Source organism: Emydura macquarii, unplaced genomic scaffold (genome assembly GCF_026122565.2).
Source record: "Emydura macquarii macquarii isolate MOO-44397 ecotype Brisbane River unplaced genomic scaffold, CSIRO-AGI_Emac_v2 contig_691, whole genome shotgun sequence".
Lineage (NCBI taxonomy): Eukaryota > Metazoa > Chordata > Testudines > Chelidae > Emydura > Emydura macquarii.
This window is the reverse complement of record NW_027130828.1, coordinates 15,302,673-15,330,293: the sequence shown is the minus strand read 5'-3', so window position 1 is coordinate 15,330,293 and position 27,621 is coordinate 15,302,673. Positions and strand designations below refer to the sequence as shown.

Genomic DNA, 27,621 nt, shown 5'->3' with positions numbered 1-27,621 from the left:
TGGGAAAACATTGACCTTATGTACAAGGAGAGAAGATCTGCTCTTTTGGCAGCTAGAACTTGACTGCCATCTCCACTGCATGGAAAGATAGAGTAATGAATGTCTCCGTCTAGAGATGGGGGGATGGGAGTAAGCAGTATTCCTTTTAGACCTGGCAATGAGAGCAGGCAGTTGGAAATTGCACTTGGAAGACAGAGAAATACTAAGGCCCCGCTCCCTGTTTTGTTTGGTGTCCTGTGGATATTTCGTTAATCAGCCTGTATGTTTCCCTGCTGTAAAGTGACACTTCTCTTTGAACGTTAACTGCAAAACAAAGTCAAGCGAATTAAAACTTAAGGGTGAATATCAGGAAAAATGTCCTGACAGTGCGGATTAGAAGGCTCCACTTACATCACAGAAACAACCACATTTTACAGGAGTTGTTAGGCTGGACTGAACTGCAACCCAGCTCATGTGAATGGGATCAAGCCATGTTATCATCAGGTTAAAACACTGTGCTCTATTCCAGGTCTTTGCCTTGGTGGAAACGTTGTTTTAGGCCCATTTATAATATAGTCTGACTCCATCCACACAGCTGAGCTCTGGCTGGGTCTAGCCCTGATGACTGAGCCACAATCTAGTTTAAAACTTGTCCGTATCTAAATACAACACATTTTGCTAATATGATTTGGAACGGACATCCTGCAAAGTGTAGTTCAGCAGAGTTTTACCTACTGTACAGGAGACGAGGCCCACTGCTTCAGGGACAGGAATCAATGGGTAGAGGATGGGTCTGTTGTAGACTTGCCTCACTGATGGGGAAAAGGGCCCAAACACATAGGAGGTGGGCCTGACAGGTGGGAAAGAGAAACGGATTGATCTCCATATATAAGAGGCGAAATGATGCTGGATAGGGGATGGAGCTGTTGCCTAAGAGATGTACTGCTGGATGAGCTAATGAGCCTGATGGATGGGGGATGGAGCTATTGTATAGGAAATGCACTGTTGGTTTGGCTATGGCATCTGTTGGTGACGTAGGAAGCTGTTGTACAGTGCGACTCTGGAGTGCTCTCCACTCTGTAGGATAAAAGTATGCATTAGACAAATGTGCCCGTGTGAACATTTGGGTAGGAATGTGCACGCAATCCAGTATTGATTCAATATCCCGAGTGGTCATGAGCAGCCTGTAACATTTCTGCATCTAAAACAGATTCTAGCCGGGGAAACCTTTTATTAATGTACTAATGATCTCATCGTGTTTTTAGAGCGAGGCACACGCAAGGCGTCACAGGTTTTTTTCCATTGCAGGGGTTACATATGCCTTGTTGTGTTGTGTTTTGTTTTGTTTTCCACAAAGACTTGCCCTGACAGTTCCCCCATTCAGGTTTATATTGGAGGTACCATCGCGAGCCAATGAATGTATGAAATATGTTGCTGGCACTCGCAGAGAGATGAATAAAGGAATATTCTAATGACAGTTGGAAGGGCTTTGATCCTTTTCCAAGACTGCACTCATGTCTTTGAAATACGAGTTTGGCACTGCTGGAGAGGCTGGGTTCCTTGGTTCTCTTTGGCATGGGCCCATGTGACAGACGCTACGTCCTCTATCATGGGACCCACATAACCTTGAGAAGAGTAAGTAAGGCTCATAGATTACACTGAATCAGATATTCCGGGCTGATAGCAAAGAAGCAGCAGCAGCCGGGGCAGATTCAACTCAGTCCAACGCAATAACTGAAAACTGTTCTGACCCGGTAACTGCAAGGTCTGCCATCAGTGGCTGAATGAGAACTGCAAAGGTAGTTAATCCGCAGCTCTGTGTGTGTGCTGATGTGGTGATGAGGGATGTGGATGGGAGGTGATTGGAAACATGGGGAGGAAGGAAGGAATAGATTTCTAATCCATATTTGCTCTGACTCTTTCATCCCTACTCCAAAGCTTTGCCCTGAGTCCCATGTACACACATACATATGCTCTGATCATCTTGCATGTGTGCACACCCCCAGACTTACACTCACACACTTATCTGTTTGTGTGTGGGCGGATGCGCGTGCAGGTTTACACACCTGCAGACATACATACGCTCAAGGCACTGGCCTCGACATGATCTTGAGCGTGTTCATGTCTACACGCAAGGGGTCACAGTGTAAATGTGCCAGGGGAGTCACTCACACCCCCTCCAAACACACCACAGTTACACCCACCTCTGACACCCAGGCTTGTTCAGGGTCCGGAATCCGGGCTGGCAGCAGAGCAAGGCGCCAGGCAGCCTCATCGATACCGCTGGCCTGCAGCAGGTTGCCTGATTGCCTCTGCCACTCTCTTGGCTGCAGGAGCCGGCAGGCTGGCTCTCAGGCCAGTAGCAGCTTGTTGTCTGCTCAGTGCTCGTACCACCTCTGTGCCCGCTCCTTGTTCCTGCGACTCCTGCCTTGCACCGCCTTGCCTCTCTCCTGCCCCTGCCTTGAATCCCTCCTTGCCCGATACCCTGCTTCCTCCACTTCCTACTCTCCAGTTTGACCCTTGGCTGTGGCTTCTGACGGCTGACTCCAACTCTGACCTTAGCCCTTGGTTCCTGGCACCCCCTCTGACCACTAGGCTAGACAGCCCTTGTCCCTGTTGGCTGGCAGTCAGTCCCCTTGCTGAATCCTGAAACTCTTCACATCCTGTCCTCGCACCTACCAACTCTAATCTCCTCATTCATGGACTTGGACCGACTCCCTATATCAAACAGCAGACGCACTGCAAACCCCTGGATCAGTCTGTACTACATGACAGGTCAAATTCAGAGCAAAGGTAAGCCAATGCAGCTCAACTGACTTCAGTGAAGTCATACCAGATGTGCGTTGGCCCCATAGTGAGGTGCACACAGCCCCAGCTAGTCAAAGGCTGATGCACTCAGCTTTGGGGAGATGGGTTAGCTATGGTAACATTCCATTTACAAAGCACCCCAGAAGCTGAAAGAGCGCATTGTGAGTACAAGACGGAGGTTGTGTATATGTGCTGAGGGTATGGAAACGGGGTGTAGCTGGTGAATGGCTTGTGAACATAATAGGTGAAAAAGGTAGCTGAGAAGAAGAAGGTGACAGCTTAGCTTCTTTGGAACTAGAGGAGAATGAGGATAAAACTGCTGGAATGTTTTAATGTGCACTTGTGGGGGCTTTGCATAGAGCTTCCAGCATGAGCGGCCGTAGTCTCTCTCTCTCTCTCCCTCTCTCTCTCAGAAACATGCTTTCTCTTTCACAATGTCGCACACAATGACACACGCATGCTCTCATATACTTTCTCACACTCTCAAAATGCTGCTGTCTCTCACACACACCACATTCCCTGACACTGCCTCTCACGCTTGCTCATGTACATTTTCCCCCCGCTCGATGTGACACACACTCATGCTTTGAGCTGCGTGTGCACACTTGTACAAAGGCAGGCTTTCACTTACGGACATCCGAGGCTGACCAGGGCACAGCAAAGATGTTTCAAAGAATGGAAGAACCCTTTGGCAATAGATTAACATATAGAATCAGACTGTTGTGCTCGGATTTGCAGCATGAATTTAAGGGGCAGGAGAAGAGGGCTGTGTGTTTGTGAGAGATGAACTGAGAACAGTGGAGAGATGAGAAATGTGTAAAGGGTCACAGTGTTGGACTGTCCTTCAGGACTTCAGCCACATCACAGGCCATTGATTTGAAGATAAACACTGCATGGAATAGAAACAAAGCCCCCCTATTGGTGTCCCCAAAGAGCGTGTCTTTCTCGGTGAGTCAGCGGGGGCCTGGGGACACCCGGCCTCGAGCTATTTTGGAGGTGGTGACTTCAGTGAGTGGCGAGGAAACTATTGCGGAAATGTGAGTCTGTTTTCCATTGAGGTGTCCTCCAGGGAAGGACAGAAAGATCCTGGTGCCGAGCCAGCTCCCCTAGGGTTGGGTTTTTTGCTTTTGTGTTTTTTTTTTTTTGCCCTTCTGGGAACGGAAGTTTTGCGAAGTATGCGAGGAACCCTGCTTACTGAACGTGAAGTTCGTGAGAGCTGCACGCACACGCACACACTCATACGGAAAGGAGGACGTCAGGGAGCAGTTATCCAGCTGAAGTATTCAGTTCCCTTCGAGAGTGGGTCAGGAACATTTTTGCAACAAAACATATTTTTCTCCAAAAAATGCAGATTCATCAAAACCAAACGTTTTGGCAGAAGTGTATTCGTTTTGACAAAACTTTGCTTAGGAAGGTTTCTTCAGTGTGAAATTGCTGGTGCAAGAGAAAGAGCCGGGAAGTTAACCTGGGTCTCTCACGTCCCAGATGAGCAGCTGAACCACCAGACTATTGTCTGTTCTGGGGTTGGTGGCTGTCTGGTTTTGATGAGTTATTCCATCCTGGACCCAAGAAACCTTCCCTACAAAAGTTTAGTTGAACTAGAAAGAGGGGTTTTCTGCCTGATATGGAGCAAGGACTTGAACCTAGCTCTCCCACAGATCAGTTAAATGATCTAGCCACTGGACTATTCACTTTTCACAAAATTGTTTGATAGGCTTTGGTTTTCTTCCGTATGAGAACAAAACCAAATGTGAAAACCTCAAAGTTATTCATAAAATGGAATTCTCGTTTTCTGGACTGACCTACTCCTTAATAAATTATGCTTTATCCTCAGAGTGACCCCTGACCATGTTGGTCTGAAAACCAGGGGCGATTGTGATCCAGTAGGTTGAACATGGAGCAAGGAGTTATAACTTGAGGTCTAAGTTCTAACTCAGTGGCACACTTTGGGGATCTCTCTGCCTCATTTATCCCATCTGACAAATGGGGACAATAATGCTTCATCCACATTTTGTATTTCTTGGAACAGTGGTTAACAACAGGAGGTCATGTGAAGTGGGGCTACAGAACCAAAAACAAGGGAAAGGGAGTAATATTATTCTTAGGAGGTCTGTAAAGAAATCATATCATTTGCTATGATGGATAATCAGCTGAACATGTGCTCCCAGTGTGATGCTGTGGCCAAAAGGGCTTATACAATCCTTGGCTGTATAAACAGGGGAATATCAAGTAGGAGTAGAGAGGTTATATTACCTCTGTATTTGGCATTGATGCAACCACTGTTGGAAAACTGTGTCCAGGTCAGGTATCCATAATCCAAGAAGCATGTTGAATGATTAAAGGATTGGAAAAAATACCTTCTAGTGACAGACTCGAGCGCAATCTATTTAGTTTATCAAAGAGAAGGTGAAGGGGTGATTTCATCACCTTTTGTAAGTACCTTCATGGGGATCCAAAAAATTGATAATGGGCCCTTCATTCCAGCAGTCAAAAGTATTAAAAGATCTAATGATTAAACGTTAAAGCTAGACAGATTCAGATTCAGACATAAGGTGCACATTTTTAACAGGGAGGGTAATTAACCATTGGGACAACTTACTAAGGGGTATTTTTTGGTGGATTCTCCATTGCTGGAATTTTTTTTACACAGTTGGATGTTTTTCTAAAAGAGATGCTCTTGTTCAAACAGGACTTGATTCAGGGAAGTCCTGTGGCCTGTGTTATGCAGCAGGTCAGACTAGGTGAGCACAATGGTCCCTTCTGGCCTTATCTATGAATCTGTGGATTTGAATTGCTTCTCCAAACTGAGCCAGACCTCTAAAACCTTTTAAGCTTTGTAAAACATTCTGCATGGAAACGGTTGTGCCAGGATTGTCTCCTTGTAGCCCCCATCAATGGGTTGATCCTGATCTCACATGCGTTTTACATCAATGTGACCCCATTGACTTGGGTGCAGATAGTTACTCATGATGGTTACTCTATCCTTAGAGGTTTTTAAGGCCTGGCTTGACAAAGCCCTAGCTAGGGTAATTTAGTTGGGGTTGGTCCTGGTTTGAGCAGGGGTTTGGACTAGATGACCTCCTGAGATCCTTTTCAACCCTCATCTTCTATGATTCTACGATCTGCACTGGTATTAGTGAGATCAGAATTGTGGTAGATGCTAAGCACCTCAAGGACTTGGCTACCTCAAACGTGCATGTTTTGTGTATTTCTATCCTAATATATTTTACAGTTCTAGGGATGCTTACAAGGAAAACTCTTGTTAGGAGTTCATTTTCTCTCACTTCTTCTGACCCTATCTCCTCTGTCACAACCCAGTTGGTTGCTGTGGCAATGATGATGTTACCCCATAACGGTGCCTACAGAGATGGAGTAAGAGGGAACTCTCAGGAAACAATAGCCGCATTTCGGTGTGTTCCAGTCATAATGCTTCTTTGCAGATACATAGCTGCTTTCATCTGAGGATTTTGAAGCACTTTACAAAGCTGGGTAAGAAGAATTATCTCTGGCTGGAGTTATCAAAAGAGTTTAAGAAAGTTAGGTACCTAACCTCCTTTGACTCTCACAGTGATTTGGGAACTTAATTCCCATATGCACCTTTGAAAAGCCCTTTGAGATCCTTACATGAAAGGCACTGTATAAATGTAAATTATTATGCCACATTTATGGTTCGGGGATTAGGGTGTTCAGATGTTCTCCACTGCCTGCTGCTCGTGGGTTCGTAAGGATCTTTACCAGTATGCTGTCAATGCTGGTAATGCCATTAATAATAGTTTGTTTCTCTGTTGCAGAGCATACTTAGATGTCAATGAACTAAAGAACATACTCAAACTCAATGGATCCACGCACCTCAACATCTTCTTCGCTAATTCCTCTGAGGAAGAGCTGGCTGGAGTGGCGACCTGGCCATGGGACAAAGAAGCCTTGATGCATCTAGGTCAGTCTTAAAGACTCTGCCTCTTTGTAAGGTTTCTTCATGGGGAACAAGAAGGCAAGACAATTATGCGTTAAGACCAGTTCTGATTTCTTATCATTCCACTAATAGTCTTACATATAGTCAAGGGGAAAAAAAATTCCATCATTCCCAGCTACTGGCTCACAACCAGGAAAATATTAGATTATAAAGCCAAAGCATATTATGGTATTTCTTGATGATGTCAGGCTGAAAATATTTCACCTTTTAAGTGAAGCTACTTTACAGGACATCAGCCCCATGGGAGCACTTTGCAAAGGAGGTTGTGGGGAGGGCAAGGGGAGAATGCTGGACAGCACTGAATTATTAACCTTTGCCCATTACGTTAGTAACGTTAGCCCATTACCTAGAATGTGTGCAGTTAATTTTCCTCTCTAAATACAATGCAGATTTGTTGTTGTTCTATATCTGTTTGCAAAAAGCATCCTGCAAAATCCCTGTGTTTCTAATGTTCAGTTGAGTGGAACTGGAAAGAATTTGCTACCCTGCAGCTTGGCCTGTGTATTTCTTAGCTAAGGTTGCTGAATCTAGCTGCTGTAGTCCCAGGTATCCAAAGAAGCTACACAACCTAGGAGATGATGCTTACCTGGACGCTTACAGTGCCAGAATGGTTGTATTCCTTGTGAAGTAATGTATGAGCCTCAAAAGATTCAGAGGGAAAGTTCACGTAAGCACGCAAAAGTCTAGATATGCTTATCTGAACTACACAAACTTACTGGGTGTTGCAAAACTGGACTGGAGATCTCACGAGAACAAGGTAGATATCATGTCTGTCAGAGCTTCCTGCATCCAGAGTTACCTGGAAGCAGCAAATGCAGAGTAAGTGAAAATGAACACCCGTTGAGGAAATGAGTACTGTTGTCCAGACTTTTCTGGACCTGGAATAAAGTCCAGTTTAGATTAGACTGAGGTTTGGGGGTGGCCATCTGAATCAATTCTAATGTTATCTGAGCCAGACCATTTTCAGATTAAACAAAACAACAAAGAGGTGGCAAACAAAGTCTCTGTGAGAGATACAGAGCCAAGTGTGTGTTCCTTGCTCTGTAGCATTCTGAATGTTAACTGAAGTCGAGCAATTTGGCTGAAGCTGTCTGCTCTACCACAGCCAGTCAGCATTTCACGCAGCATTCAACAGTGCCACTCATACCACACAAAGCAACTAGCATTTAAGTAACAGTAGAGCATTCACTGCAAGAGCTCTGACTCCTGCACCATTTCTTGCAGTGATTCCTGCTGAGAGAGGCTGGAACTGGAGTAGATGTGAACGTCCCATAGTTGGCATTCCTACCTTATTCCCTACAGCAAGTCCTACTGGATGAAACTAGGACTGACATAACTCAGAGCCTTTCTAAAAACAAATGCTCCTTCTGTAACTTCTGCCAGGACAGGATGGATCTAGTGTAGCTTTTGTTCCCCCCCTGCCCCCACCAATGCTCCCACAACATTCCCTACCATGACTCTGACAGCCTAAAACTGAAGTAGCCTGGATTGTCCTTAAAAACCTATGCCACTACTCCTAGAATGAGTCTTGCTGGGATTAGATGTGAGTGGAATAGCTCTGATCTTTCCAAAAGCTCCTACCTCTGTGATTGTGGAGAGAGGCAGAGAACCGGTGAATTCATGCATTCCTCTGCTTGGTAAAAAGTTCTTGTAGCGCCTCCTGCTGGACACAGAGAGGTGGTGGAGCTCATTTGTAATTTTGATTAGTTGTGCTTTCACTTCACTGAGGCTGATTGTCAACAGTGTATCTTAACAAAACAATTTAAATTCAGCTTCTACAGCTTATTGACAGAATTCATTCACTAGAGGGAGAGCTCACCAGAGAGCTAGACAGCTGTTAACTGACAGTTTCAGGTTGATTCACAGTAAAAATAATAATAATAATTTCCTGTCTTAACAGTTCTTCCTGCCCCGAGGTTGGTCTGTGAGAATTCATTTTTAATCTTTCTTTTCTTTTTCTCTTTCTTCCATTCATCCAATATGTATTTAATAAAAAATATGAAATATGCTCTGTAGTCCAGATCTAAGGGCTGGAACATAGATTGTCTGGGTGAGGTAACTATCTTTTCTGTAAAACTACAATTGATTTACACTCTTGACAGCTATGAAAAATACACATTTTAAACAAAGGTGAAAATAAGACAGCCCTGCCCAGCTGGTTCTATGCAATCCAGCTCCAGTGCTCTTTAGCCAGCCTTTATTGTGATTGCATCTCCTATTTTGGGGCTTTGCCAAGATTACCAGTGATGGAAAACAAACCAAAAAGTGTGCTTCCTAAGGGGGTTGTCACAAAATAACTAACAGAGCTTCTTTCTGGGTGAAATTAACTCGCTCCACGTAGAGTCCAAACATTGAAGGATCTGGGTAGATGTAGTGCAGGGAGGATGGGAAGGCGAAGTTCACACACTTCCCTCAAAGAGCCAGGACCCTGGGATAGCAGGATTCACATAAACACCGATCCACAGCCCATCAGTTTGACCTATGCAAAGCTGGTGCAGAGATGAGTTCTGTGGCGTGCAGGAGATGCGTAGCCACACCTATGTGACTGCTAGGGGCTGACGCCTGGTGCACTCCCATGCATGACTGAAGCAGGGCAGAGGGCCTTGTGCTGGTCCTCTGCATAGGGAAGAATTTCACCTTCACACACACCTTTACAATTCTCTCCTTTGGATATAGGCATATAAACGTGTGTTCTTCTCTCTTTTTTCCTCTGCACGCACACACTCCTTCTCTTCTCTCATTCACACGCACATGCACGCACCCCTTTATTGTTGCAACAAGAGTCAACGAACAGATGAACGTGAATAGAATCTGTGGTGTGTCATAACTTAATGATCTCATCCCCACAGTGCTACAGCCTCCGATAACATTCCTCCTGCCCAACCCTTTTGCTCCTCGTCTTCTCTAGCTTAATAATGCATCACAGCCACTTTTTATTTTGACAGTATTCTTTTTTCAAACAGTTTTTCCTTACCTGGATAAGGCACCAGCAATGAACGTAAACACTTCAAAAGGCAAAGGCTTGTGTAAAGACGAGTTTAACAAACTAAGTAAAGAAAATTTGGAACTTTTGACTAAATCCAAACATAGCCAAAGCTCAGCTAAAAAATAAAATACAAACCATTAATCCAATATACTGCAGAACCTCACTAACTTACCATTTGCTTATCTACACAGCCCATAATTCACATGCAAAACCTGGTCACCACGCACTTCTCTGCACAGATTTAATATCTAAGCTAATACATTGTTATATTACTAAGATCACACGTTTATTAGTGTACTGTGAAGTACTACTGCAGAAAATTAAAGTTAGAATCAGCTAATAAATGAGTAGAGTGCACTTCATTGGAGATTTTCAAAGCTGCCTAGATGATAAGGACAACCAATTCCAGTTGATTTTAAAGCCTCACCCTTGGCAATGTGGTACAGCCTCACATTTCTTTGTCCAGTTATAAATTTGCAAATGTCAGCAATAAGCAACATGCCTCCTTGACTTTAACACGCATTGGCAGGGTTCTACCGTGTATGCCTCTGTCCCATGGGAATAATGTACAGTGCATGTTCTGGATATATTTTGTTTACGTATCAGCATCATATGTATTGTTTACACTCTGGAATGAAGAGCCATTGTATCTGAACATGCTGGGCCAAATTCAGCTGTGGTGAAAGCTGTTGCAACGTGATTGATTTTAATGGGAATTTTGCCTGAGGAAAAACTGAGCATCTGATCCAAAGCCCACTAAATCCAATGGGAAAAGCTCTCAGTGGCATTAGTGAATTCTTGGATCAGGACCTCAGAACCGGCTCCTGGGTTTCTCATCCTTTCAGTCCCCGTAGCATACCGCTTTCACGTAAGCCCTGCAGTGGGATATCTTTGACTAGGGTCTTGCAGCTATAGCGTGCTTGGCAGAACACTTCAGTGTCTGCTCCTATGAAGGGCAGAGCACTTGGAGACCCCTGCGCAGCACCGGGAAGGCTCAGATGCACAGTGAGGAACTAGGCCCCTTGAAACATTCTCTACTCCCTTCCCCCAATATTTTAAGATAAACAAGACAAAAGCAATAGCTCCTCATTGTCTCCATGCAGGTGGCATCGTGCTGAATCCTTCCTTCTACGGCATCCCCGGCCACACACACACAATGATCCATGAAATCGGGCACAGCCTGGGGCTCTATCACGTCTTCCGGGGAATCTCTGAGATCCTCTCCTGCAGTGACCCATGCATGGAAACTGAGCCTTCCTTTGAGACTGGAGACCTCTGCAGTGACACCAACCCTGCGCCAAAGCACAAACTTTGTGGGGATCCTGGACCTGGCAATGACACATGCGGTTTTCACAGTTTCCTAAACACACCGTACAGCAACTTCATGAGCTATGCAGGTACTTGGGCTTTCCCTGCTTTGCCAGAGGTGACTGTGTGATACAAGAGGGAGCTTTGATTTTTACATTCTATTTCAGATGAGCCATTATCCCAAGGCCCTGACTATTTATGGTCACTGATGCTCCTGTGACACTTTTCATATCTAGATATGGTGATTCAGGGCTTAACTCAGGCTGGGACTTCCAAAGGAACTTAAGCAAGGTAGGCAACCAGTTCCTCTTTATTTTCAATGAGATTTGGGTTCCTAAGACCCTTTTGTCTCCTTTGAAAATCTCAGCCTTGGAGATTATCTGCCCATCCCTTATGGAAACAATGGATGTCAGATGGATAGCCATACCAACAGTGCTACTGGAGGAGCATGGGATGAATAAATAATCAGACCCTGTTCATCCTCCTTGGGGTGTGCATTAGTACCGTTTGCTTGTTGTGTGAGCAAATGGTATGGGTTTGGTTTGGCTCAGTTGTTAGCGCTCTCATCTCTGAGTCACGTCAGAAGGTCAAGTCCTTTATCGTGAGTCGGGCTCAGTGCTGACATTTCTGTGTAGCACTGGGAGGGAGTGCCAAGCTACCGGAGCCCTTATCCTTCAGACAAAGACATGAGGGTGGGATCTCTGCCCTTCTCTCTTGGAAGTCCAATGGGAAGTGAAGGATTCCCATGTTGTTTTGTGAAGAGGGTAGGAGGTAGCTCCTGATGTCTTGACAGCATTCCCCATTTTGTTGGACACTAGTGCCTGATTCTTAGTTGCAGTAAGGCTTTTTTACATCCCCTGGCAGTATAAAGGTATCTTAAAGTGAGTGTAAACTATTGAATGTAAGGCCACTTTAAGGCACCTTTACAAAGAAGGCAGAAACACAGATTGTCCATGCGAAGGGACATATGAGTGCTAATAGATCTGTAGAGAAGCAAGTGATTAATATCATCTAGGGGCAGAGGTTGAGTTGATTTATAACACAGCTATAATTATATCCTGGATGCCACTGGATCTAATGGGTGCTGCCACATCTCTTATTTTCCCACTTCCGGTTTCAAGGACAAGTATATACACAGTGACCTAGTTCCTTAGTACATGCTGTGCACACCTCATGATTTGGCCAGTCTGCTAACATTGTAGTTATGCAGATATACAGATCAGAGCAGGAAATTATTACTGCACATTGAATTCCTATGATAATCTCACACCTACATGTAGATACCACCTGTGGTTACACTCCTCCTATCAATGGGTTTGTGTATGTGGACAAAGGTGGAAGATTTGGGCTGGGTCATGAATGTTTCGACATGCAGAGAGCTCTTCTGTCTGGAAAGATCCTGCCTTGCCAGCTCTCTCAACAGATTTGACAGAGGCAGGCAGGACACGGAGATACCTATCTGCCAGTGAGAATGAAAGAGGTGCTGGTGTTGTGAACAAAAACGATTATTTATTCTTGTAAAATTAAGTGAAGCAACACGATAGGCATCTCTAGAGCTCATGCATGAATCTGTTTGCTTTTCTGTTGTTCCCAGTGGAATAAAAATCATATCAGGATATCAAATCACTGTAGAAATACCTTTGAAGCATCTAGGTTGAGGTCATACCGCTCTAAACAACTAACTTGCTCTCTTTCTCAAATCTATATTGGTCCATCTATCTTATCTGTCTCTTGTCCCTATAGGATTTACCCATACAGGCCATCTCTCTATCTATCTAGAATACAGGGGAGCTAGAAGCATGAGGGGTGGTTTGCATTATCTCCCTGTCAAACAGAGCTGTGTTGTCTCCAAGTAAACAAAACATGACTTCCTTTTGGGCCACTCCTGTTGAAGTCAGTAGGAGTTCTGCCTCGGACTTCAATGAGAGCAATAATTCTAATGAAGTCTGTTTCATTTCTCTGGTCATTATATCATCTGTGGATTTGCAAGCCTTTCCTGATTCCTAATGACTCTCGCTTACCTCCTCCCTTTCCTCCACCCCCTGCCCCCGGCCAAAAGAGCAGCCTATGCTGGTGTTTAGAGAGACAGTTGAGTTCCACCATAGAGTGCATGTCATCTTCCTCCTCTGCCATTGTCTCCACGTTGAATCCTGTATATATTTTATTGTTCCTTTATGGCGGCTATTCAAAGGCCTTTTGTGCACTTCTGGGCTTCCTTGGGGGATATTTATGGCTTTTACAGGATGTTCAGGGATAGATTGTCAATAATTATTGAGGAAATCCAAGGATTAAAGCAGCTCCTTGCATGCATGCAGCAACTTTGAGCTGGCCACTGGGATCTGATAGATATTTACAAACCAACTGCACCTGCCAGTTTGTTTGTTTGTTTGATGAGGGGAAGTTAGTTACTTGGTGGAATTAGCAAAGGAGATGCATTGGAGAGGGTACGATCCTCTAGCCATCCTGATTGCATTAATCCCTGCAAAACACCTCCTGGAAGGCTTGGGTCTGGAACTGAAGCTTTGGTTCCAACCAAAGCATCCTTCTTGTGATGCTGCTTGAGGATCGGGTGGAAAGAACCCCACTGAGTCAGCAAGTTCACTTTTTCTTTAGAATATTTTCATGTTCTCTCATTGCTCTTGAACTCCATAATGCTCAGCCCTGAAGGCATCTGGGCACCTAATACAACTAATCCCCAAAATATCAAGGTGGCAACATGGTAAAACAACCAAGAAAGCAACCAAACCGGCCTCAGTAACCCATCGTCCGCACAAAACAGAATGCACAAGAGCGGTGCAAAATCATAGTTGTTATTTGTATTCCAGTCATGCCTAAAGGCGCCAGGTGAGATGGAAGCCTTGTTATGATAGGTACAGGCTATATACATAGTAAGACACAGTCCTTGTTCCCAAGAGCTTTCAATCCAAATGGACAAGTTGCAAACAAAAGCAAGGATAGTGGTTAGGGTGCTATCCTGGGAGCTGTAAGCTGGGACTTCCTGTGGGACTTTGGGCAACTCACTTAGTCTCCCTGTGTATCTGTGAATGGGGATAATAGTAAATCCCTACCAGTGTTATGGGGAGGAACACACTAAAGATGGGGGTGGGGCATTCCAATGTTATGGTAAAAGAGGCCGTGGAAGTACTTACAATAGCTAGATAGATTATTATCTCAATTTATGGATGGGGAAAAACATTTCAGAATGAAATTTTGATTTCAAACATACATTTCAAAACTTGTTTGTAGTCCCCTGATTGGAAATTTTTTGAAAAATCATTAAAATTGGCATTTCCCCATGGGAAATTTTGATTTTTGAGAAAACCATGTTTAATGATGGGAAAAATTTTTGGTTAAAAATATTTGCCCTGTTCTATTGAATACAGATTTCCTGAGTCCCTGTTCAGTGCTGAAGCCACAGGAGCCTCCTTCATAGATTCATGGATTCATAGAGTTTAAGACCAAAAGGGATCATTAAATCATCTAGTCCGAACTCCTGTGTATCACATGACATTAAATTTCCCCATTTGCCACTGTCCTGAGCCCAATAATTTGTGTCTGACTAAAGCATATCTTCCAGAAAGCCCTCCAGTATTGATCTAAAGACATCAAGAGATTTCATAAATGGTCATATGACAAAACCTTGAACCCCCTCTAATTGAACCTGGTTTTAACATGTGCTAGACTCCTGGAAAGGGTGGTGAAATTCATTTCAGTGCTGTGGCCTCCTCACAACTTTCCCCTAACCAGCCTCAGTCCATCCCTACTGCAGACCCAGGACCCCTCTGCTTACTATTGCTGACTGGTTTGTGGGTAGTGGCTCTTTCTTCTGCATCCCCTTCTGCCTTCTGGATCCTTGAGGGGTGACAAGTGGCTGCTCCCGCATTTTCTACCTTTGGGGACAGAGCCATTAAACTCACTTATCCCTGTTCTCTTTGGAGAGGCCAAGAAACAGCCTGACACCCACTCCCCCTCCTTCACAGGAAACCAGAGTGGGTGAGAGAACCTCCATCTCCTGGTGCAAATGGTTCTGAATTTCCTTGGGAGCAGGTAGTTCCCCACCATACTCCCTTGAGGCCTTATGGGGGCATTACTTTCCCCTGAGGCTTAGTGCAGAGCAGCACTGGTAGGAAAGGGAGGACATGGAGGATGAGGGTGTATGGGGAGCCAGTCCATCCAGAAAGGGAACTAGAGAAGAAATGGCAGTGAGATAAGGAAGAAGTAGGGAGAGTCTTGCACTGAATTTCACTTTTGTTCCACTCCCCGCATACATTTCCTTAAAGGCAAAAACTTTTTCCACTTTCGGAGATTCCAGTGTAGACCCAGCTGTGACCAGAGGGTGCTGCACTCAGACTTTCTGGCTCCTTTCAGACCTCTATGCATCACTGCCCTCCTTGGGATGACCTTCAGGATCTCCCTGTTTGCCCGAGGCCATAGCAAGAGAGGAGTGTTGTTGTTTGTTTTTTTTTTTTTAAACCTCTGTTTCCTTTCACCTGTCTCCAGAAGTGATGACTGCACTAATTTGTTCACAGGCCATTAACTCCCGAGAACAGGGAGAGCCCATCCTGGCATCTGCAAGGAGCTTGGGAGCTCACATTCACCAGATCATAATTCTTTCTCTCTTTCTTCTTATCTCTTGCTTTGTTGGTTTTCAGATGACGACTGCACCAATTCATTCACACCCAATCAGATGGCGAGAATGCACTGCTACTTGGACCTGGTATACCAGAGCTGGCAGCCTGCCAAGAAACCCGCCCCAATTGCCATTGCCCCACAGATCGTGGACCGAACCTCAGTCTCCGTCACGCTGGAGTGGTTTCCTCCCATTGACGGTCACTTCTTTGAAAGGTGATCATGAGTGTTTTTGTGCCTGAAAGAGTCAGCGGAAGGGAGCATGTAAATAAGCAGACACCGTAGTTCAGGAAAGCCCTTAAGCACGTGTTTAAGTACTGTCCTGAATAGAGAGGTTTTGCTGAATTAGTTGAAGAGCTTATTGATCTATTTTCACCATCTCTATCAGTTCCTTTATTGGCCTGGAGCATTCCCTCTAGGTCCATTGATTAGGCATTTAAAGAGCAAATATCTTCCATATTTTACCTAAAGCAGTGATTCTGGTTTTGCAGTCTCTGTTTTTGCTTATATGAGAAGCTCTTCATTTACAAATAGATACAAACAGCCCTACTACCTTCATCTCTTGACTGTAAGCCTTTCCTATTCCTTCTGTGCAAAACAGGGCCAATCCTGCCTGTGCTTCCTTGCTGCCGAGTTCAAGTCCTGCCTCTGCTTCCCTGGCAGTGAAAACTCTCCCGTTCCAGCGTGCAGGGGGGGCAACAGTGTTTGGGAGAGCGCATCCCCTTCCCTCTCCCCCCCGCTCTGCACAGTAGCAGAGCAGGTTGAAATAGAGCAAGGGTAGAGCAGGAGGACCCTTGCTCTCCTCTACTCTGCAACATTCAAAAAGGACCAGAACATCTCAGCAGCCACGCTGCAGCCAGGGGGGTGGATTCTTTTCCCCACCCCACAGAACAACTAGTCAGTGCACAGACCAGCTGCTCAGACTTGTAAGTGGAGTGTGTGATATGGCCCTATAAGTCTGAAGAGCATGCGAGTCTGCACCTTGTTATGTATCAAATAGAGCTTGTATAAGATGTGTGCTTGTCTGGCGCGCTATGTGTTGTCAGTACATAACCAAGATTAATGCCATGTTCACAGCTGATCATTTCAATACACAGCAGTCAGGCAGTTCACAGTTGCATCAGCCATAACTGCGCCCTCATGCAGGAATGTGTGTGAGGCTACGTCTACACTGCATGCTTCTTTCAGCGGTGAACATGTAGAGTACATACTCGGGTAGCCCCCCAGCAAAGATATAACTAGCAGTGTAGATGGTGAGGCATGGCTTTAACAAGTAGAGTACGGACGTGCCTGAAGGGTGTGGATATCTATGTGAGTACATACCTTCCACAGCTGTCTACTTCCCCAAGCCATGCTTTCCCATCTTCACTTCTATTTTTAGCTGTGTAGAGTCACGCTGCCTCCCTGCTGCCGGAGGTAAAGACTCCAGCACAAGGGAAAGGCTTTGATAACTCCCCACCTTTAGCGTCATCTCTTGCCACAGGGAATGCTACGGCAGTGGAGGAGGGTTCTGTTGGCACCCTGCGGCTGGAACCTTTCTCCTCCGCAGGGAAAGACTCCAGCAATGGGGAAAGGCTCTGTCAAGGGGGAGACAGCGAGGAAAGGATGAGCCTCCCCCCGCCGCCTCCCCCCGCCAGAGCCTTTCACTGACATGTGTAGCTACACACGGCAGTGTGGACACATATTGTTTTTCACTGCGGTGTGTAGCTACAGATACCCTACCCACTGACAAAAGTGGTGTGCAGTGTAGACATAGCCTCAATGTGTATGCCATTGAAATAAATTTATATATAGGTTGGCTGAGTTGTGGTAGCTGTGAGAAGCCTAAATGAACTTCCTCACACATTTACAGTCTCAGTCTCAGCCTTACAATAACCGTGCCAGAATAATACGATGCCAAAAGCTGGCAGGCAGTGGATCACTTGAAAATGCCCTGTTCTGTTCATTCCCTCTGAAGTATCTGGCCACTGTCAGAGACAGGATACTGAGCTAGATGGACCACTGGTCTGACCCAATGTGGCCATTCTTTTATAATAACCTGCTTTGTTTGCATTGAATTTCCATTTGTTTTTTTTTTTAATAAAAGAGAAAACTTTACTGAATTCCTATTGGAACCAATGCAATCTGCAGGGTATGAGACTGAATGTGCAGCATTCCAGATACAAGCATATTAGTACATGAATATCTATCTCAGCGCTCATATTTATTTAAAGGAGATCACCTTGAAATATGGGGCATTCGCTGGATACAATTCCTCCCTGTGTGGAGCATCAGTACAAGAACTATGCACCCTTTAAAACTCACTTGCACTCTATTTTGTGGCTATAAGTGATGTATAGGAATGGTTCTGATCCTCTGTGCAAAGAGAGCGAATTTTGCAATGCCATTCCAGATCAGATCAATAGTTAATCTAGAGGATTTTAGCTCGTGTTTACTTCGCTTGTAGTTTTGTAAACTCTCCATTATTTTAATTGTAGTTTTGCATCAAGACAAACTGCTTTGAAAATGTATTCCTGGAAATGTATAGAATCTTATATTAATCATTGAGAATTCTCAGGCAGTTTTGGTGTATATTCATTGTAAAAAGAGGGTAAATTAAGCTTCCCTAATATGCATTTAATTTAGATTTCATAAGGCAGTTATTGTATGTTAAGTAAATATCATCTGACCATTAGAAACATATTGATACAGAATTAATTGTTATGTAATTAAATATGTCTCTATTACATATTTCTTAAACTTCATCAATATGTTTTTAATAACTCTTAGCTAGTTGGTGCTTAAATGATACACAATGTTAATCTAGAATTTCATAACTAAGTTATCATATGTTAAATAAACACTGATTTCTTAGCAACATATCCTTTGGAGCTTGACATAATAATGTGATCAATAATACTATAGATAGTCAAAGAGACATTGTCAAGTAGTTTAGGTCCGATTTTCTTTTTTTAAAAGTTTCCCAAGCATAATATGAAGAGAAGTGTTTCTGTGACCTTTTTTAAAAATAGATTTAGCTACAATCTTTTTTGTTTGTTTGTTTTCTTAAAAGTAAATAATTCTTCTTATGTGTTGAGTAAAACAAACCCAACCATAACCGTCATAAAGCCCAATTCTACAAATGCTTAACTTGAAGTACTAAAGATAAGCACATGTAAGTGTTTGCAGGGTCTGAGAGTTGGTGCAAGAAAACTAGGAGGTGAGGCTTGTTATAATCTCATCTGTGTGGGAAAAGACTGTATATTCATGAAGGGTTTTTTTCTCACAGCATAAATCATGGGCCAAATCTTGCTTACTTTGCTGAAATGAGAAGAGCATTCACTTCAACAGAACTGCTCATGTAAATTTCAGGATTCTCCACTGCTGTGCACCTTGGGCCTAATTCTTTTTACACTGAAGCCCCTTTTACATTGCTCTGGAAGCATAAAGGGGCCTTCAAGTAAGTGTAAATATAATTTATGCTCACCTTAAGTCCCCCTTACACTGTCAGAGCAATATAAGGTGGCCTCAGTATAAATGAGAATCGGGCCCATAAACCTACCCATATATTATCAAAGAACAGAGGGTATGTTGTGCTGCTGTACTGGATGCCACTAGGTCTTATAAGCTTGGTGAGACACAAATCATGTCATCAAGGGCCAAGAACCCTAGAAGTGTAAGTTCTTTTAGTATAAATTTAGTACAGATTCATATTACCATCTCTTGTGATTTTGTCACAAGTCCTGCACTATTCATTGTTTTCCCTAAAGGCCCAGCTTCTGGAGTCAGGTGATTATGTGAGACTCTTAACTTTCATTTTATAAAAAGGTATGTTTCCGTCCCTCATGGTTGCACAGAAAAGCTTGAAAATGTGATCACTGAAGGCTCAAAAACAGAAGGAAAATAAAGAAAACCCTAAAACTAATTGATCTCATGATTTTGGAGGCCTTGACCTGTGATTTTAGAAAGCTTTGAGTTGGTGATACTGTGTTCTTGTTTTTCTATAATGTGCATGGAGGGAGAGGGTTATTTATTTATAACAAATGACCAGTGCACCTCAGCAAATATAGTTATACCAGATACTTACACTATTGGTTCACTCAGTCAATCAGATGATGCCATAGATATGTATTTTATGTAATGTATGGTTAGTATGCTATGGTAGGGTAAAATTTGCATGCATGTAAAAGGAAATTTGCATGGATGTCCCTAAATTCTAGTAGATTACTGAGCCCCTAAATCTTTTAATACTCAAATCTGTGGGTAAACAGGGCATCCCAGTCACATGTCAAATTTTTGGGATGAAACATATTCAGGTCGACCAAAACAAGTTGTAAATTGTGTTAAATTTGCCCATTTTTTTTTAATCCAGAAAAAAATATAATTCCAAAAAATCTAAATGTTTAGTTTTGATGTTTTCAAAAGGAAACATTTGGATTTGAAATTACTTTTCGTTATCAATTTTACTTCCGTTTAATTTTTTTTTAAATGTAAAAATCCCAAAAAACTTGACAGTGGAACAAAACATTTAGTTTTGGTTCAAACTAATTTTTTCCATTGACCTGAAACAAATGTTTAAAATGTTGTGTTTCATCAAAAAATTAGAAAAATGTTTGTTTTGGGTCAACCCAAACTGAAAAATGAGTTATTCACACAACTCTCATCTGGAGTGCCTGCTATCCATATATTGTGCTGAGAACGGCCTATTTCGTGGAATAAAAGCATTACCAGAGTCTGATTGTCAAACATATGTGTTTAAAATAAATAATAATAATAATAATAATAAAGAGGATGCAAAGGAGGGGGGGACCCTGTTCATTTCCTGACTGTCTCAGACCTGTTTTAATCTTGTTGTTATCAAGCGTCCATTCATGTGGCTGCTGCTTGATATGCACAGTCTGAATATAAACAGTTATTGTTAGGGGGCTGTGCCGTGTGGCTCGCTTGGGCAAGAATGCAATGAGTGCATCTGATCTTCTGACTCTTCATCAAGGAGACTGCATTAATTTCCATGGAGCTGATGATATCTCTCATTCTTTGCAACATAGTATTTTGTGCAGTACAATTTCTAGATCTAGATGACTGGGTTTTTTTGTTTGTTTGCTTTAATCAACCTTGAAAGTTTCAATGCCTCCAAGGACATGGAAGAGATTCTGAACCCCAAGTAAGATATATAGATGTTTTTATCATCAAAAACTTTAATCTGAACAGAGCCAGCTGTGGCAGGAGAGAATGGCATTTCTCTATTGTTCACTGTTTGGTTGCAAATTCATCTTAAATAGGCTGCTATGAAGTTTGTCTCAATATAGGCTGCTGAATCTATTCCACTGCAGTGTATAAATATGGGAGCACATCACCTCTATGCCATAAACTTCATACACTGAAATCTGCCCAGTACTTGGCTTCTCCAGAAACATGGAGGGCTAGATTTGCCATTACCCTGTACTTATGTACACCCACGCAAAGTGAGTATAAATTATTGCCATTCCAAATTAGTAACATTTTAACCCAGTTTGTATTCATTTGCAGCGTCACGGAGAATCTGGCTCAGAGATTCACAGATCTTAATCAGTTCTGACGCCCATATCTACTTATAGGATTTGTGTGCACATATGTGCATGACTAGACAAACCAAAATCTTTAACCAAGAGTCATCCCTAGTGTAACACTCCTTTTTAGCCAATGGAATTATGCCGGTGCTGAGTTTTGCTCCCAATTTGGAAAAGTAAGATGAGAACGTCTGCTCACAGCCTTTCCCACATGATGCTCCTTGTGATTTCTCTTACCTCCAAATTGTTGCTGAGAAAGGGAAATGTTTATCCATAAGCCTCCTGTTTTTTCCACCATGACAGCCTATGAAGTATAGCTGCTAATTTGAATAAAAAGCTGTCCGAAATGTGGAAACTTGGATTTCAGTGCCCTGTGTTCATCTACACTAGCACTTGCTCCTGGGAGTTTCTTTGTAGAGAGACTAAGAGAGAACCATTAGCAGGGGGTTCTAGCCCCACTGTTTGTGGATACATCTAATAAACAAATGCATGAAAATCATTCTACATTTCACTTACTTAGTATCTTAGGATCGTTAAAGCATTGTACAAATGTTAATTAGTTAAGCCCTATTATTTACTGAAACCATGACTAACTCAATAGTTAACACATACCCTAAGCAATACTTAAGTGGCATTAAACCAATATAACAGATGTGTAAACTGGTGTACAGAGAGGATAACTAACTTGAGATGTGCCCAAGGTTTCACATTCAACCAGTTACACACCATGAAACAGAGCCCAGGACAGTTTCTCCCTTGCTTTAATCATTAAACAACATTCACTTGATATTTCCTCAGAAATTTTCAGCAGGTACATTGAATTCTTCATCTGTGATTGCTTCAATTGTTTATTGTTTCACATCCAGGGTGAAATCCTGGCTCAATTTAAATCAATGATGGTTTTGCCATTGATTTCAATGAAGCCAGAGTTTCACTCCAAGTCCCTCCAGTTGACTGTTTCTTGTTAGCTTCAGTGAGCCAACAAAACTTTACCTCAAATGGTGATTTGAGATCCTTCTCTACAAAGAAGAGCTCCTGAGTTCCTATAGCCGGCAGAATGAATATGGAGCTTGCCACTTTGAGAGAAGCTAGAACACAGAGCCTGTTAAGAGTCAGAGCCTGAAGTAGTTCATAAGTGTGAGGGCCTCTTCCCCCTTTGGGTTCTCAGAGGGAACAAAGATAAGATGACACTTTCTATTACTAGAACCATTTCCTTCTGGTGATCTCAAAGCATATTACAAAAAAAAAAGCAAGAAAGAAAGATCAGTACATCAGTTAAGCCGCTCAACCAGAGATAGTCAAACTTTTCATCACTGATAACATTCCTTCTGAATTTGTCCCCCTTTTGTGTTTTAGGAACACATGAACCAATCTTGAATTCTACTTGTGTTGTTGGTGTCCATAAGTTATATTGAGGGACAGTTTAGATAAATGATTTTTTAATCTATGGGTTCTTCACAAATTGTTTGCTTAAAATCTCTGCTACTTGTGTTATGCAATTGGTCACTTAAAGTCACATGCTAGTTTTCTGCTCCTTGAGTGGGTGGTCAATGTTTTTTTCATGGAAGAACCACGAATGATGAATAGCAGGTAACACATCATAGAATCATAGACCTGTAGGACTGGAAGGGACTTCAGTCCGTCAGCTAGTCCAGTGTCGTGCACTCAAGGCAAGACTACATAATAACTAGACCATTTCTGACAAGTGTTTCTCTAACCTGCTCTTAAAAACCTCCAAGATGGAGATTCCACAACCTCCCTAGGCAATTTGTTCCAGTACTTAACTACTCTGTCAGTTAGGAAGTTTTCCTAATGTCCAATCTATACCTCCCTTGCTGCAATTTAAGCCCATTGCTTCTTGTCCTATCTGCACAGGTTAATGAGAATAATTTTTCACCCTCCTCCTTGTAACAACCTTTTAGGTATTTGAAAATTGTAATCATGTTTCCCTGCAGCCTTTTCTTCTCCAGACTAAACAAACCCAGTTTCTTCAATCTTTCCTCATAGGTCATGTTTTCTAGCCCAGAGTTTCTCTACAACTGGTCTGTGGACCGGCACCAGTCCCTGAGATCTCCCTGACACAGTTTAGGAAGGCAGCAAGCCGTTCCCTGGTATCAAAAAGGTTGAGAAACACTGTTCCAGACATTTAATCCTTTTTGTTGCTCTCCTCTGGACTTTCTCCAATTTGTCCACATCTTTCCTGAAACGTGGCACCGAGAACTGGAAACAATACTCCATCTGTGGCCTTATCAGCATGAAATACAGTAGAAGAATTACTTTTCATGTCTTGCTTACAACACTCCTGCTAATACATCCCAAAATGATGTTTGCTTTTTTTTGCAATACTGTTACACTGTTGACTCATATTTAGCTTCTGATCCACTCTATCCCACAGATCCCTTTCCACAGTAGTCCTTTCTAGGCAGTCGTTTCCCATTTTGTATTTGTACAATTGATTGTTCCTTCCTAAGTGGAAGCATTTGTTCTTATTGAATTTCATCCTATTTACTTCCAACCATTTCTCCAGTTGGTCTATATCGTTTTGAATTGTAATCCTATCCTTCAAAGCACTTGCAACCCCTCCCAGCTTGGTATTGTCCAGAAACATTATAAGTATACCCCCTATGCCACATCTTTGAATGGTTAATCCATTTGAGCCAAAATTTGTGATATCTTCATGATCTGCAAACACTTTTCAAAAATACTTCCAAATGAATAACACCCAGAGGCATTGCACACTGAACCGGGGGGGCCAGATCTTCAGCTGGTGTGAATCAGGATAGCTAAGCCATTGGAGCTAAGCCAATTTACACCTGCTGAGGTTTTGGCCCTGTGCACTTTTGAGTTCAAATATTTGTGAATCAGTCAGGTAGATTTGTTGTTTGTTTTTTCCCACGCTCCACCAGCTTTGCTTGCAGCACTTCTTCAGATATCTGTTATTAACCATATTTTACAGATGGGGAAAACTGCAGCAGAAGGAGAAGTGCCTTACCTAAAGTCATGCACTAAGTCCATGACAAGGCCAGGAATGGAACTGAACTTTTCCAATGCCTCTTTCTCTGCTTTACAGCTAGACAGTGCATCTTTTCTTTCATCAGGGTTTGATCCAGTTGTAGTGAAGAAAAAATAAATAACTCAGCATGGTTTTACAAGTAGCTGTCATTTCGTATTCTGTCCTCATGTTAAAAACACGGACGCAGTCTTCACAGGCTGTTAGCTGAAACCTACAGAAGGTCATGCTGAAAAGTGCTGTTTCCCAATGTCCTAAGAAAAGGGGATTAAGTGGAATTGAATTCTAAATCTTGTGGCTTTTAGTATTGTAGGAGAAGCAGCTCATTCAACTGTTACTAAGTTGATGTGTTTTCCTGTTTTCCTGGCCTCCTAGAGAAGTGGGATCAGCATGCGATCTGTGTGCAGAAGGAAGAGTCCTGGTACAATATGCCTTCAGTGCCTCTTCACCAATGCCATGTGATCCGTCAGGACACTGGAGTCCACGGGAAGCAGAAGGTGAGTCGGAGGGAGGGATGGCTCAGCAACAGAAGGGGAAAGGTGGGGGATGGGGAGAACTGGAGATGGGAAAGAAGGGAGAGAAACAAGAAGGAGAAAGGGGCAACATGAGGAAGAAAGAAAGTTAACATTGGTTATCTTCCTGTAGCTTGAACTAAAATAAAGGGCAGATAAACACACAGGGCCAGTATCATCCATGGTGTATCTCAAGAGCTGAAATCTGTGTGCTCAGACATACCTGTAAAGCTCCCATTTAAGTCAGTGGGAGCTGAGCATGAATGTCTGAGAGCAGAACTGTGCCAAGAGACCATGACTAATCTGATTTATAATGTGAAGCAAAAGAGGTGCCGACAGAGAGGCCTGTTTACTCCAACCCACAAAAATGCAATATTTAATTTTATTTGTTGAGGCCCGGAGTCTACCATTTTACTTGCAGGAGTAGCCTCATTGAAAGCAGTGGGGACTGCTTGCAGAACAAAGCACTCTGCAACAGGAATAAGGGAGACAAAATCAGTATCTTGATTAATGATTGATTGATTGATTTCAATGTATCACAAATGTCAAGTGCCAATCCACTACTCTGGCTGCTTTGGCAACAATTTCTCTAAAACATTTTGGCAGGGGAATGAAGGGTAGGAGTTGCAGACGCTATTATAGTATGTTATCAGATCTCTTCTGTTTGTGTATTTGGGGGGGGGGGTGCTTTTTAATATATGTGTGTGTGTGTGTGTATGGTGGGGTATACTTAAGATTGTAAGGTTTGTAGCTGGGTAATCAATTTTTGTTGTTGTTGTTTGGAAAGAGCAGGCCATTATTTGGTTCTGTTAATTGTTAACTATAGACTTGATTCTGCAAATTCTTATGTACGTGAATATCCCATTAGACCTAGTCAGACTACCTACATGCATAGTTACTCATGTGTATGTGCTCGCAGGATCAAAGTCTAAATTATGAGAGAGCATTCAGAACATACAGTGGGCACTCTTTGGTTGTTTTATAAACTGAAAGAAATAATATGAATCAATAAAACATACTGTATCAAAACATATAATCAGATACAGTACCACTCTCTCAAATAATTGCCTGTCAAAATACACACTCAGAGAGACTCTCTAATATCCTGGACCAGCACGGCTACAACACCACTTCTTGGTTCCCCAGCTAACTTCTGTATCCTTCCATCTACCTTATCCTCAAATGCCTAGGAAAAGAGATGGGTTTTGGGGCATGTTTAGAAAGTTAATGAGCCTGGAGTCCAGCACACCCATGGTGCAAGTGGGCAATTAGAAACTCTTGTTCTTAGAGTGACCAATGCTAACGTAATGGGATGTTACTGTGAATAGTCTTGCATAGCAATTAATGCCAAGAAATTTAAAAAACAAAAACAACCCACCAACACACCACAAGTTTAAATGTTTGACTGTCAGTTATGCAGTTTTAGCTCAAGGTCAGGAAAAGCTTGAAAGAGTTGATGGTCCATGCAGTTACACCCAGTTTTGTGGTGTAGTTCTGTCCATTTCAATGGGGTTATACCAATGTATAACTGATGTAAGAGAGTGGAGAATCGGACCCCAGCTTTTTATGATCTACCTTCCTAGTATATCTTAATATAGGATCCTTCACTGGTTTCTGGGAACTGTGGAACCTTTTCCATAGTTTAGAAGAAAAACTTTTTCATCAGGTATCCTTGCTATATATTTCCTTTCCCCCTTTTCATCTATATGAAGAAGATTTTTGTCCAGGCACTGATTCTTCCAGCTTTAGATTCAGCTATTAAACTGGATATTTTACAAGCATAGTAACTGACACACAAATCATGGTAGAAATGTTTTTCTGAGCTTTGTAGAAATTGAACTGTTTTCCGTAAGAAGCTGTGACCCATTGTTGGTTTCATCTCATCAAGATGATCAGGAGAGGCAGCCATCATAGGTTTTGGTCTCATTGCAGAGTGGGGGAGACAAATGAACCTTTTACCAGAAAATAGAATCAGGTGAATAATTCACATTTAATAACTTATTCAGTATATCTAGCCTCTTTTTTTTCTGTCCGTTGAATGTCCACAAGCGGATCTCAATGCCCTCAGATGCATCCCCCATTCAAGTTCACTTGACCGATTGTTCATATTTTTTAAGTCTTTGTTTTAATCACAAACAGTTCACCATCAGTGGATGATACTCAAAAGTTAAAACATGAGTTATAATTGGTTGCATAAATGACATGCCGTGGTTTCTATTCCCTGACTGGTTGATTTATAACTACTAAAGAAGCCAATGCAGCTTTGTAGCTCTCAGCGGGAGGGAGCAGATAAACAGGATTAAAGAATTATGGAGGATGGAAGTCTTGTTTCACAAAGGATTTTGAGATTTCAAAATCTGGCTTTCTTCAGAATCGGAACAAAACTAATAAATTTCGATGTTCTCCTTGAAGAAAAATTCACCCCCATAATTTGTTTTGGGTCTCAGTCAACCCATTTTGTATCAATGTTGATGTTATATAATAAAATGCATACTTTTTATAATCTGTAATAAATATAATACAAAAGATAAGCAATGTTAAAACAATGTATCATTTCAAAACAAAAGATCAAAATGTTGCAACATTTTGTCAAAACACAGTCCCCCTTCCCAGTTTTCTTCCCAAATGAAATTCTGGTGAAATCAACCCAGTTCTGCGAAGCATGTTGGTTTTGACAGAACCGCATCAGAATATTTGGTTCTGTCAAAATGTTTCCAGCTAGCGCTAATTTGAAACCTTTTCCTTCTAGATCACATATGCCTTTCCAGAGGCAATATTGCTAGAAAAAAAATAGGCTACTGTAAGATTTATTAGCAGGCTGCAGAGTTTACATTTAATTTCCTCTTGTCAGAGTGTGCGTGCCTGCATATTCTTAGCTATGAAAGGTG

General features: G+C 42.5%; 1 protein-coding gene across 1 annotated transcript in view; it reads left to right on the top strand.

Moving 5' to 3' along the window:
• PAPPA (pappalysin 1) overlaps positions 1-27,621 on the top strand; it is a 249,920-nt gene that overhangs the window by 89,264 nt on the left and 133,035 nt on the right. The window contains exons 8-11 of the mRNA XM_067542149.1: positions 6,579-6,724; positions 10,850-11,143; positions 15,707-15,899; positions 24,597-24,718. Coding sequence (XP_067398250.1) covers positions 6,579-6,724; positions 10,850-11,143; positions 15,707-15,899; positions 24,597-24,718 — 755 coding nt within the window. The remainder of the gene's footprint in view (positions 1-6,578; positions 6,725-10,849; positions 11,144-15,706; positions 15,900-24,596; positions 24,719-27,621) is intronic.